The 13,426-nt window shown below is 39.3% G+C and overlaps 1 protein-coding gene across 1 annotated transcript in view; it reads right to left on the reverse strand.

The window, feature by feature from the left end:
• The window catches only part of RPAIN (RPA interacting protein), a gene marked incomplete in the record, with an annotated part of 98,595 nt that overhangs the window by 69,069 nt on the left and 16,100 nt on the right, over positions 1-13,426 (reverse strand). Inside the window, 1 exon segment of the mRNA XM_044054044.1 lies at positions 408-599. Coding sequence (XP_043909979.1) covers positions 408-599 — 192 coding nt within the window.

Consider the following 13,426-nt stretch of genomic DNA (forward strand, 5'->3'; position numbering starts at 1 on the left):
CTGTATATGCTACAGCATATGTAACATGGTGATCATCTGTCAAGTTATATAATCCCATAGTCTTACTACTGTATTTGTACTGTTAGCTCATTCAACTCTATGTTATGTGGAGCGTTTCTCCACGTCTTTACTAAAGATGAGCTTTGCCCAGTCAAGACTTTCCCCGGTAAACAAAGCAAATACATATAGTACTATGCAATGTTGGTTTCCAGCTTAAAAAATGGGTTTGCCTGAACATTTTCTAAGTGGATTGCTGCTCTACCCACAGTTAAATATTAAACTGAAATTAATGTTGCCACTGTACCACTGAACACCTCTGCACTCCTATTTAGCTTTAAACAGTCTAAAAAATACTTCAAAGGCTACTACCCCCTGCACTAAGCAATGCACACATTTAAATAACTTGCCTGGGGACAGAAGTTGTCTTTCCACAGAGATGGGAAAACACTTTTCACAGACTGCAAAGCCTTCCACTCTTCCTCCATCACCTCCTGGACCATGAAGGAGCCACTTACTCCTCTGCTGTGCAGATGTTCACCCACTTGGCGATATCTCTCCAGCAGTTTGGAACGACTGTTCCTCAGTCTGTCTACACAACGCTTAAAAGAAAAAGAAATAAGAAAAAAAAAAGTGTGAACATTAGCTTCAAAGATGTTCATTAACACTCCTAAGAGTCCAGCTACAGTTAAAATAATGTACAAATGAGATGAGCATAACTAATTCTAGTTCACTGAAGGATTTTTCAAAGTACAGATAGCCAACACCTTATAGCACTTTTTCAACCAACCTCAAAGAAAACAACTTAATGATTTAGTACCAAATAATTAAAGGGGAAACTATTGTGTAATAAAAGTATAATCATTAAAAACAATAAACAAACATTCTGGAAAACATTTTTCCTCCCATAACAAATTATAACCACACACACACACACACACACACACACACACACACACACACACACACACACACACACACACACACCTCACTCTGACAACACGATAGAAAACATTAAAATTATACTTTTGATGCAATTTCTTTAAGATAACCATCAATTTCCATCTGTCTTTTTACCACCTCTGGGTAGGATGACGCTCCAAATACACACTGTTAATAATTCAAATCAATCTCCACTAAACATTTCATGGAACAAAAAGTTATCCAAGTATTGACCATCAGAACTGGCAAGATCTTTTAGGGGCTCCCTTACTTGTACCACTAAGATTTATACAAATTATAAACAGAACACTGTACTACTTGCCAAAAAGATTCATACACTATGGCTTCCTAATGGGTCATCACATCTGAGGTCAACATGTCAGAACTCATTGAAACAGCTATTTTAAAAAAAACTAGTTTCTGTAGAAGTCACTGGAATTCCTGCAGCATTAACATTCCCAAATTAAAGAATTTGTCTGATGCAGCATCAAGCTCGCCGAGACACACAGAGACACACAGAGACACACAGAGACACACAGAGACACACAGAGACACACAGAGACACACAGAGACACACAGAGACACACAGAGACACACAGAGACACACAGAGACACGATTTAATATGCAAGGAAATAATCTCTGCACCAGTTGAAACCACATCCAACTTGATCAACAGTAGCTGGTCTGAAATGAAGTACTGGGAGAGGGAAAAATGCCTCAACTGCCAACTGTTCAGCCGTTTATAGGAAAAGGCACACTTCCTGATAATGAAACTTAACTCAAATAAACAAGAACAATCAGCTCAAGGCTTTCAGGACTTCCAAGGTGACTGAATGGCATACTAATCAAAGCACAACTTCAGTTCTCCAAGTGTGAGAACAGAAAATGAGAAAAAGGAGTGCCCTTACAAATATTTTGGGTAAAATTTAGTTACTTGCCAATGAATACACTACACTGTCTGGAAAACCTGAAAGAAAATCAACCAGAAAAGGTGAAAAGAAAACATGCATGGTCTGGGAAGGATTCTGCAGCTGTTCAGCAAAAAGCAGTTCAACAAAATGCTTCCAGTAATTTACAGGAAAAAATAAATCAAATGTACTCAAGAGGTGATCAAAATGAAAAAGAATACATCAACTCAAACAAATGACTGGCAAAAATAAAGAGCTTTAACCACCCATTCAGAGGGACTGAAACAAACTGGCTGAATAAGAGGTTTCTGAAGAAGTACAGAGTTCACAGATAAAGCCCGAGATTTTCAGCGTATCAGACACTGGAAGGAACACACTATATTAACTTTATGAAAGCACAAATAAGCAAATGGACTGATATTCCACAACATTTGTTAATTGAAAGGACGCAAGTGTACACTCCAAACCTGGCCACAAGAAAACAGCCAAGACCTATTACTGAAGATGTAATCATACCAGCAGAGAATCCTGACAAAACTGTAGCAGCAGGACCAAGTATTAAAATCTGGAGACAGATGAGTGCTTGATGAAAATGATTATTCACTGCACACCAGGTAGAAGAGAAGCTGCACACCAGGCAGAAGAGAAGCAAATTTATCACAGCAATCAGAGAATGTTGAGGCACGTATGAGATTCAAGTTCCAGCTGTCTTCAAAATGTTTTTCCTGGGAGGAACAAACTTTATTTAAATAAACATCTTTATTTAATGATCATGTATGACATAGGCAATCATACATTTATATAAATGAAAACAAAACACTGACCACTTTAAATGCTAACATTATTCACTTAAAATTTATCTAGCCATTGTCAAACATTACAGCCTGCCTTCTTTTCAACCTCATTCCTCCTCTCCACGTATTGTTCCCACAATTCCATTTTTTCTATGCAATTTGTTCCTACCCTCTTTTCTAAAGATCCCAATTCCAGTTGTTTTATCTCTGTTACTATAGTCACTACTTCTAGTACAGTTGGTTTAGACTAGTTCTATTTTCTAGTAATTGCTTTTTAGCAGCCACCATAATTAGACCCAGCAAGGACTTACTGTATCTAGGCAATTCCGATTCTGTATCGGAACTCAAAAAAATTTCCTTACTTAAACCAATTTGCTCACCAAGCATCTCTGACAGAACAATCTGCAGGTAATCTATGAAGTCTGCCAACTCACTGCATTCCCAAAAAATATGTTCCTAATTACCCCCCCCATCAAACCACCAACATTTGATGTCTGAGGAAAACTTCTTTGGCGTCTACTTTGGTTAGAAAAAGTGCCTATGCAAACACTTCCAAGCAAAGATCCTATACCCTTCTAGTCTACACTTTGTTTCTTAGTGAATTACTTATCCAGTCTCTCCTCCCAATCCTTTCTAACCTCTGCTGATGGATTCTTATAATTATCATGCAATATATTTTGCTAGACTAATTTAACAGCAGCTTTTGTTCTAGATTCTACTAAAAACTGTGCCAGTGCTGGTCTTTCGCCTGGGATCCCCCCCCCGTTTCTCTTTGCCTATACTCCGATATCAATCCTTCATTATGGAAGGCAATCTCTAACCTGCAGTCCAAATACATTCTTCGGCTCTTCCCATTCTATTACCTCTCTCTCGAATTATTTGCTCACAGTACCTTGGTTCTTTTGCCAGTTTTCTCCAATAAATTCCTGCCCCTTTTGCCTACTGTCTTCTCCATTCTTAAATTCAGTCATCCCTGTGATGTCCAGTTAATATCCCACTGGACTGCCATCAATACATGACGTCCCCCACTTAAAACCAGAGTCAGTAATTAATAAGCTTCAATCCTCACCAGTGGCTCCAGTATGGGAGCGTCACGGAAAACACCACAGCACAGAACACACAATAAAATTCCACAATTTCCCTTAACAGTACAATAGGAACATGCTCCATTTCCTGGGACTGGATTATATACCAGTCCACCAAAAATGTAATCCCTTATCACACACTTTAGAGCAAAGTGTTCCAGTTTAAGTTTGTTTTCCTCTGACTCACCCATACTCAAAATAAGACACACACAGGAAGACTGACACAGACTTCTAGCTGTCCCCCCTCCTCAGTACAAGTGGTAAATGCTGCCACCCGAGTCAGACAGGTCTACACACCCTTCAAAGGGTGGTCAATTAATAAACATTAAAAACAATAGCTATGACCAGGAGCAGCCAGGCATTTGAAGTGACCTGGTGAATATCAAACAGGTATAAAACACACACTAATCTCTAAAGAACACACGGATTGTCCAGCCACAAAGTAATGAAAAAACATTTAAGTAAAATGATAAAAAAAAAAAAAAAAAAGTAAAAATCAATAACTCACACAAGAATTCAACCACCAGAAATATAAAATTAAACTGTAGACCAGAAGTCCATCATTTAAAAAAAATATATATTTTAACTCAACTGCAGGCCTTTGTTCAGTGTTTTCTTTTGTAGTTTAGGAGGAACCGAGAGTTCCCTCCCCCCACACTTCTAGCAGAGGCGTTAAAACTGTCACTGCACTGAGACACCCTTGCAGAATCAATTCCTCAGACTACAAAAGCAAATTCAAACAAATGCCTGCAATTTAGTTACTTTTCTGGCTGTAGCTGGATAACTTCTAAGTACAGTGTAAACAAAGGTCTGAGACAAACATACATGAGGATGATTAGAGGGAAAAGTAGCAGTCCTTTTACAGAAGATAAAGAAAATAACACCCTCCCAAATTCCATTATATGTCAATGGCATGGGAATTCAAGGTTACTTCCTTATGTCTGGCAGGAGTCATGCGAAGTATTACTTTAAAGAGAAAGGGCTGAGGCAGAACAAGATCATGTTGATACATCAAGCCTCATTGTTAACCATGTTCTGAAAAACAGGCTAAAATTACAAATAAGCACTTGGGAGTGATTTTGAGGTGTTAAAATAGGTTAGGAAACAAACAGTGAAAATTTTTTTTAAGTTATAGGATGGAGTTTTCCTTTAACTAACTGCCCTTCAACTGACTTCAGCAGTCTCTTTTATAGTCCAGGTTAACACAGTCTCAACTATCTTACCAGCCCAACCAACCCACTGTTTTGAAAAAGTTCTTGCTCTAATAATCCCCTAGCAACGAGGAACATTCTAATGCCATCAACTACTGATCAGCTGATTAGATACAGTTTGTACTTCAGAATCTCACATTTTCTAATTGCACATGTTTGTATTAAAACACTGACAGATTATAAACAAGGAAATACTCAACATTTTAAAAACATATTTACATTTTCAAAATTAATCTGAGAATAAACACATCTCCTGCCAGACATGCTAACACAGATTATTGTGAACAATCCCCCATCGGCAGAATCTCCTTTCTTGTGTTGGCTTAGATTAGAATGCTTTCTACTACTTTACAAATGCAATACTTTATAAAAGTTAGTTATTTTCCTTAAGGATCTCCATGCAAAATCCCAGTCTCTCCTTGTTTAAGCTTCCTTCCGTTTCATTACCACCCCCTTCCACTTTAGGTTTCTGCATGTGCTATGTATAAAAGCCTTAAATGTGTAGCTCTGAAATACCCCCTTCAAATCTGGCAATCCCCAAACAGCCTTGTTCAATTGGAAGAACCAGCTTATCACACTCGACTCTTGCAGTTTTACCCTCCCAGATTAAAATCCTTCAGCACTTTATTAAAATTGCCATCTACAACAACTCCTCTGGTTGATATGCTGACCTGTGTATAAACACTAAAAAGGACTAAAATCATTTTAACTGCGTGCATCTTGCCATCCACATAAAGCTTCCAATTTCTCAGTTTTCCTATTACCTTTTGTTTAGTCTCTTCCCACATATCCTTAGCTGCCATACCAGAATCCTTTTTAATCCATACCAACAAGCACTTCATTTTAATCACGTCCCCTGTAAATATGGATATTGCTGAACCAATCTGTGTGTGGGTACATCATTTACAGCTAGTGCCTTTGTTTTAGCTTCATAAATTTTGTATCCTGAAAAGATTTGAAACTGCCTCAAAATGTTCCAAAAGACACTAAAATGTCATTTTCTGGTTTTATCAGGTATAAAATATCTGCAAATAAAATCAGCTTTTCTCGACTACCATACCAATTTTATCCTTGGATTTCAGAGTCTCATTTTCTTTGCCAACAGTTCTAAATATCGTGCAAACAACAAAAAGGGAAATAGGACACCCTGCCTGCTTCCCCTGCTCAAACAGAAATTGTCAAAGAACCCACCCACTTTAATTTTTGCTCCGATCCCTCATATATCCTCCTAGTCAACCATATAATTTTATTAAGGAACGCAAATGCTTCCATTGCCCTGCTCAAAACTCACAGCTTACTCTGTCAAATGTTTTCTCTGCACCATCAGTATTTTCTTACATCATCAGCATTTTATTACAGTTTCCTTCTGGATCATTGTTCTGTTAATGTTGTCAAATGCTTGCCTCCACTCCACAAAACCACACTGATCCACCTCTATCAATTTTGACATCACTTTTGTCATTCCTTAGCCATTATAGAAATAAAACACTTCATTATCATTGTTTAGGATTTAAACTGGCCTGTATGAAGCTGAATCTGATGGGTCTTTACACTCCATGTATTGCAGCCACCACCACTTTCTTCCAGATGTCAGTGTTTCTCCTCCTCTTAAAATACTGTTTAAAGTTCTGGAATATTAACATTTTTTTCCCTCCTAGCTTCCAAACTTCCACAGGAAAAAGTCATTTTTGATGCAGAACAGGACAAAGAGGAAATATAAATTTGCTGACATTGATAAACTTGTGGGCTGTCTGTAAAGCAAACAGAAAGGGGGAAAACTAACCATAAATAAAAATTGTTGTGGTTAGTGCGACAATAGGAGGCACTGCCAGCCATGCCAGAAATAGGGCAGTGGATGTATGACCAACACAGCTTGCTAGAAGTTTGTAAATAAATGATATTCTATTTGTATATCAAACTGAGTGTATCCTTTTGTATTCAAAGTGCGCGTCCCTCTCCAGTGTCAGTGGTGAAGATTCAGGCTCCTTGATTACTGGCCCAGCATAGGGACATCACACTTGGTATAAAACATTTCATAATATAAAACTGTATTACATATGGTAAAATAGTTCCGTGTAGTCAAGGGTATTTTAAAGTAAACAGGTACTTTTTAGTTGTAAAAAATATAGGTTTTATAGTACAAGAGAGACTGCACAATAGCAAGTTTAACGGTTATATGACAAGACCTTGGGCTGCAGGGTTATAAAAGTGCACTGATTACATGCAGAGTAAGGATATTTTTGCTTCTTATTTGACGAGTGAATGTCTAAATTACTACATTTGACTTAAAGTTGTAAACACGTAATTTTTCAGCATGTCTGTTGTAAAATAAGAAAATGGTGGAAGCCATGAAAATGCTAAGCTTCTTACAACTACAAAAATATTAGCTTGTTTGCTTTCCACTGGCAAATGTTCAGTGGAGTTGCGATGTCTGCAGCCGAGAGCAGCTGTGTATTCTTTTCCGAGTGAGAAACTTACAAAGACTCATTGCAGAGTACATTTGCTTGGAAAAAAATATGTCTGCAGGTGCAAGCAATTAATCTTGAGAATTCTGAGTATTCTTTGAGAAAAATGCAACATTTAAAAAAGGTACAATGGAAAGCAATTCAGTGAAAAGCTTTAGTCTGAAATTATTGGAAATGAACACAAGGTAACAACCTCCCTAGCAGCCATAATACTTTACTTTAATGTAGTTAACAGAACACTGTGCAATTTAAAGATAGCCTGTGTCCTTTTTTTTAGTGCTAAAAAAGTTAATGTTTTCTGAAAATACAAGAGGTTTTTTTTCCTCCCATCTTTGAGAGGAAGACAGATAAGAACAGGTAGTTCAGTGTAAGTGGGAGCAGACTGTAGCATGCACTTTAGTAAGGGTAACCTTGATTTTGGGTTAGATAATGCCTGCAGATGCAGCTGTCAATTTGGGGCAATTGATCCCTTTTGTAAGGTTAAACTTCATGTTTTGTAGATGTGTGTGTTTGTTCCAGGTTAATAGGGGATTTGTATTCAGTTTTCTGTTTGAGAGTTTTCATTAAAACAAAGTCTTGGAAACGTGACATGGGTAATAAAATAATTGAACAGGGATCTTTACAAACGGGTAGGAGCAAATTACATGGACATAAATGTAAATTGTGGAAATAATACATACATGATAATGCTCAGGAGGAAGAGGAGGAGTGAGGTTTAAGGGAAGGAAGGAATTAAATTTTTTTTGTAATGTTGGACTGATATATATATATATATATATATATATATATATATATATATATATATATATATCTCAATAAAATAAAACATTATAATATTGTATTTAAAAATTGAAAAATGTTAACATGGTTTGCTTTTTCTGTGGATGTATTTTTACCTATGCCTAGACCTCCCCACATGTTCTAATCCTATCAGCAGGCAAGCTAAAACCCCTCCTCTCCAACAAGGAAATCTTACCACCTGGATATAATATATACCGGTTAGACTCCAGCCCAAAAAGGGGGGAGGCGTTGCCATCATCTGCACTGAGCAAATTAACCTGTCACCCTTACCTATTTCTGTAAGCCATCCGATACTGCAGAAGCACTACTTTTAAACAATCACCTAAACACCCATAAAAATTTGCCATAGCCTCCCTTTACATCCCTCTTAGCAACAACACCCCCATCCCCAAGCACATACGGTCATGGATCTCAAACAATATATGCTATGAAACTGTCATCTTTGGGGAAGTCAGTGCTGACTAGACAAAACTAATGTCCAATTCCCCTAACCAAAGCATCAACCTTCATGGTTTCTGCCAACTTATTACATCCCCCACATGCATAAAACAAACTCAAAACAGTTCCATCCAAACCTCTACCACAACCTCTGCACCTTATTAGATGTCTTGATTGACCATTGCCCCACCTACATCCAGACACCACTGCCTCACTGCCCCACCTACATCCACAGACACCTTCAACCACCCAAGGCGCATCTTTGCAAAGACTGCCGAATACTCTCAAACTTTAATTCCCAAGCTTTCAGCACTAGGTTATCATCCATTAACTGGTCCTGCCTCAGTTACCTTGCCCTCAGTGAAGCAGTACACACACTCAGATTTTCCAAATCACTAGCTCCAGTTAGAAAAATTAGGATAACAGCCAACTACACCCCCTGGCTCATAAATTATGCTTGCTCCCTAATGCATAAACAAGACGTATAGAAATCCTGGCTTAAAACTAAAATCACCACTTCTCCAACATTACATAGAACCCAGAAACCTTACCAATAAACAAATTGAGACAAGAAACAACTCAGCCCAATCCTGCCAATACACCATTCCAAAAAAATTCTGACATGTCATCAACAGCACACTTCACCCATGAAACCCTACTACCCCCAACGCCTACCCAAATAACACAACAAGAAACCACCACCCATCTTAAAATATTACTTCACAGACTATCCGCAGACTTACTCAAGCAGAGCAAAACACCATTCCCCCACTTCTCCTACCCCATCCAGCGGAACTCAGTTCCTCACTCAAACCAGTTTCCATTGCCTACATCAAATGACTCCTGCTCAAACTTAAAACCTTGTTCTCCCTCTACTGATAACCTACCTCCCCACTTCTTCAAAACTGCCACTGATGCTACAGCCTACCCTCTCCCTCTCCTCTTATAAAAGAAATCAATTCAAGTAGCCACTGTCGCAGACATATGGAAATCCTACACATGAACACTGCATAAAGGTGGGAATTCCACTAACCCACCTAATTTTGGACCCATAGCTATTCTTTCCCCACGCTCTAAAATCCTTGGAAAAAAAAAATGCAATCGTATGCAGCTTAAACTATTAAATCCATGAAAATCTTCTGTGTCCCACCCAACACGGATTTAGGACAAACCACAGTACTGCCACTGCCCTCCTTTTACTCAAACTGTAACAGAGGCTAGAGACAACAACCTACTTGTATCCGGTCTAGTCCTTAATCTCTAAGGCATAAAAAACTGGGATTACTTTACAGAAATAAGAAATTCCTCACCTCTAACTCTAAATCTTCTCTGGCTCAAGCTTCCCTCCTACCCTGCTACTCTACACAGCTCCAGTTCTCTCAAACATTCAATCTTCACTACTCTCCAAGCATAAGCAAGCCTATAAACAAAATAACTAGCTTTGCCACAAACCTACCACACAACTCTCACTACTGGCTTGCACTAAAAAAGCTAAACTGGTTAGAATTCAAACTACTATCACAGCTGAAAACATTCAATACTCTACAAACCTACTGTCAGTCCCTCCCTCTCCACACTCATATCCAAGTATACTCATAACAATCCTCTATGCAGCTCTGATCCACATCTCTGACATCTACAAACCCAACCCAAAACATAAAATAAAGGAAAGCTTAAAACACTCCCATGCAAACACATGGTTCTGCCCATCTTAACCCTACCTACCGCCAGCCTCCATCAATTATTTTACCTCCTTTCTTCTCTCAGACAAACTCCACTTTCAAAAAGATTTCATACCACACTTACACATGCAACTACATGCTAGGGTAACCCATATCTTACATTTTTCCACAACCACCATGTGTGTTCATAGGTTGGTACTAGGCTATCAGCCCTAGGGCCTATACAAGCCTAGCCATAACAATTCCCTGACTATTTCTTCCCACACTATTTACTTCCCTGGACCCATGTCTAGCAGGGGGACTGACGTGATCCCTGGGGTGAATTTCCTTTCTCCCATCCAATCGTCAAGGTTCCTTTTGAAGAGGGCCAAAGAGGCACTCTGCTTGACATGTATGGGCAATCTATTCCAGAGTTTGGGAGTCTCTGGGTCAGGAACCTAACCCTCCAGCAGGTTTTTGTTTATTGTGATGACAAGGTTTAGATCCCTGGAGCGTGTGGCTCTGAGGGATTGGGATTTCTTTAAGTGTAGCATGTCCAACAGCTCTGGGTTTGACATGGCCTTGTATGTTAAGCAGAGATCGCCTCTGAGTAGACGATATGCGACAAGAGTATAGCTAGAGTTTTTTTTAAGGCGGTCAGTGTAGGGCATCTGCTTTAGGCCTGGAATTCTTTTAGTGAGGTATTTCTGCGGCCTTTCCAGTTGTTGCAGATGTCTTGAGAGGTGCATACCAAACGGGGCGTTGTATTCTATAGTGGGTCTGAGGGATGAGTACAGTGGGACAATGACCTCCTTTTTTCTGGATGAAAAGCCCTTGGTGATGAGGTGTGCCACATACAAGGATTTCCGGACTGTTATGGCGATGTGGTTATCGAAGGTGAGACCACTGTCCACCTGTGTCCCTAAGTCTATTATCACACTTTCGGTGTTTAGTGTACTGCCACCTATATGGTAATTCATGGATACATGTATTTTCCCCAAAGGGGATAACTATACATTTCTTGGTATTGAGCTTGAGCCCATGGCTCTGGCACCAAGCATCTGTTTCTGTTAAGGCCCTTTTGTAGAGTACCCACATCATTTGGAGATTCAATAACTGCTCCCAGTTTACAGTCATCTGTGAACTTTGTAAGCCACAGTCCCTTAGTGTTGGCCTGTACTTCAGAGAAGTAGATGCCAAACAAGAGTGGTCCCAGGACTGACCCGAGGTACTCCACTTGTCTGGAGCTGGATTTGGAGTCTGCTACTTTTACAGTGTGGGTTCTATCAGTAAGCCAGTTAGCAACCCACTGGGTGATGTAGGGATTAATGCCCAGCTTAGTAAGTTTATCTATGACTCCAGAGTGGGGGATGGTGTCAAAGGCCTTGGCAAGGTCTACATAGGCTGTGTGGACCACCCTACCCTTGTCCATGGCTCTGGAGACTGATTCGAAGAAGTCAATCAGGTTCAGGAGACAAGATCAGCCCTTCACGAACCCAAACTGGGTGGGGTCCAGTGTTTGAAGGTTGCCAATGTCTTTGTTTACAAGTTCCATGATCATACGCTCCATGGCCATGCAGATAAGGTTCGTCAGACTGATGGAATGGTAGTTTCTGGGATACAAGGTGGATCCCCCCTTGTGGAGTGGGATAACTGTAGCTCTGCGCCACTCAGTGGGCATGAAACCGGAGAGGAGGCTATGATTAAACATGACACCTGGGTGAGGTGCCAGTTCATATTGTAGTTCATGTAGTACACAGCCCGGGATGTCATCTGGTCCCATGGATGCTGTATTCTTAGCTTTGGAGAGTGCGTTTTTTTTTACCTGTTTGGCCATTATTACCGGAATTTGGCAATCTTCTGGTACAGAAATTGGCCGTTTAGGGGGTGAAATTGGCAATGAATCAATCTGCCAGGATATTGGCAATATCCTTGGGATCAGTATATTTAATGCCATTCTGTTTTAGCTCAGAGCAGATCTGAGCATTGCCATTTAGATTCTTGACATAGTTATAGAATGCCTTGTGGTGGTCTTTGGCAATTTTATTTTCATAACTAGATTTGGAGGATTTTATGAGGGATCTTAGTTTCTTACAGAGACTGGCAAGGGAGTTTTTTTGCATCCTGGGATTTTCCTCTTTTCTGCAACAGTTTCTTCGTTTTGTTGTAAAGTTTGTTTGTAGCAGGGGACCACCAGATTGGCTTCCTTTTTTTGGATGAGAGCATCTTGGTTTTGTTTGGGATGGCACGATTCATGCATGAGTGGATGTGCTCATACAGTGCCTTAGTGTAGGATTCAGCAGTTGAACTTTCAGTTCCCATCTGCATGGGTGTCATGAAGTTTGTCACTTCTGACTTGAGTAGCATGAAGTTGGCTATTCTTGCTTTTTATCTTTTTGTACATACTGCCTGACTACCTTGTATATGATATCTAACTGCTTAGCCTGTCTTGGTATGACTACTTTGTCAAGGAAATTCTCTTTGTAATGTAACTGCTCAAGTACTTCTTTATGTTACCATACATTCATTGTTTTGCATATAGTTTTATATTTATCTTGTTTTATTAACATTTGGAGCTTTTAGAGGACTTCCAAGATGGCTAGACTGAGCAACAGTTCGTTTCTAGCTCTCCCAGAGTGAAAGACTCAGCAGAGAAGGCCAGTAGACTTGTCTTTATGGGTAAATTTCAGTAAATGGCTAGTAAGTGCACTGCCTGGAAGCCAGGGAATAAAGAAATACAGAAGACCTGGAAAAATCAGCTACAAAAAGCTAGGAAGAAACACTGAATGGGGAAAATTCTGCAGCTGTTCAGCAAAAAAACAATGCAACCTTCAGACATGACTTTCAATAACCTATAGAAGATACAAGACAACTACATAGAGACTTGGTTAAAATAAAAACAGAGTATATCAACACAAATAAAACGCTGAAAAATGGAAGCAGCTTTTAACAGATATTCAGATGACATGACAAAGCCAAGGAAAAAAAGGTAAAAATGAAGAAAAGGCTGGTAGAATAAGAGACTGCTCAGGAAGAGTCGTTTCAGAAAGTAATAGAATTAGAGGACAGATCACAAAGGAAAAACATGAGATTTTCAGCTATAAAAATCACAGAAGCTGGAAG

The sequence above is a fragment of the Protopterus annectens genome, chromosome 13.part0 (assembly GCF_019279795.1).
Source record: "Protopterus annectens isolate FY-2018-M chromosome 13.part0, PAN1.0, whole genome shotgun sequence".
Taxonomy (NCBI): domain Eukaryota; kingdom Metazoa; phylum Chordata; order Ceratodontiformes; family Protopteridae; genus Protopterus; species Protopterus annectens.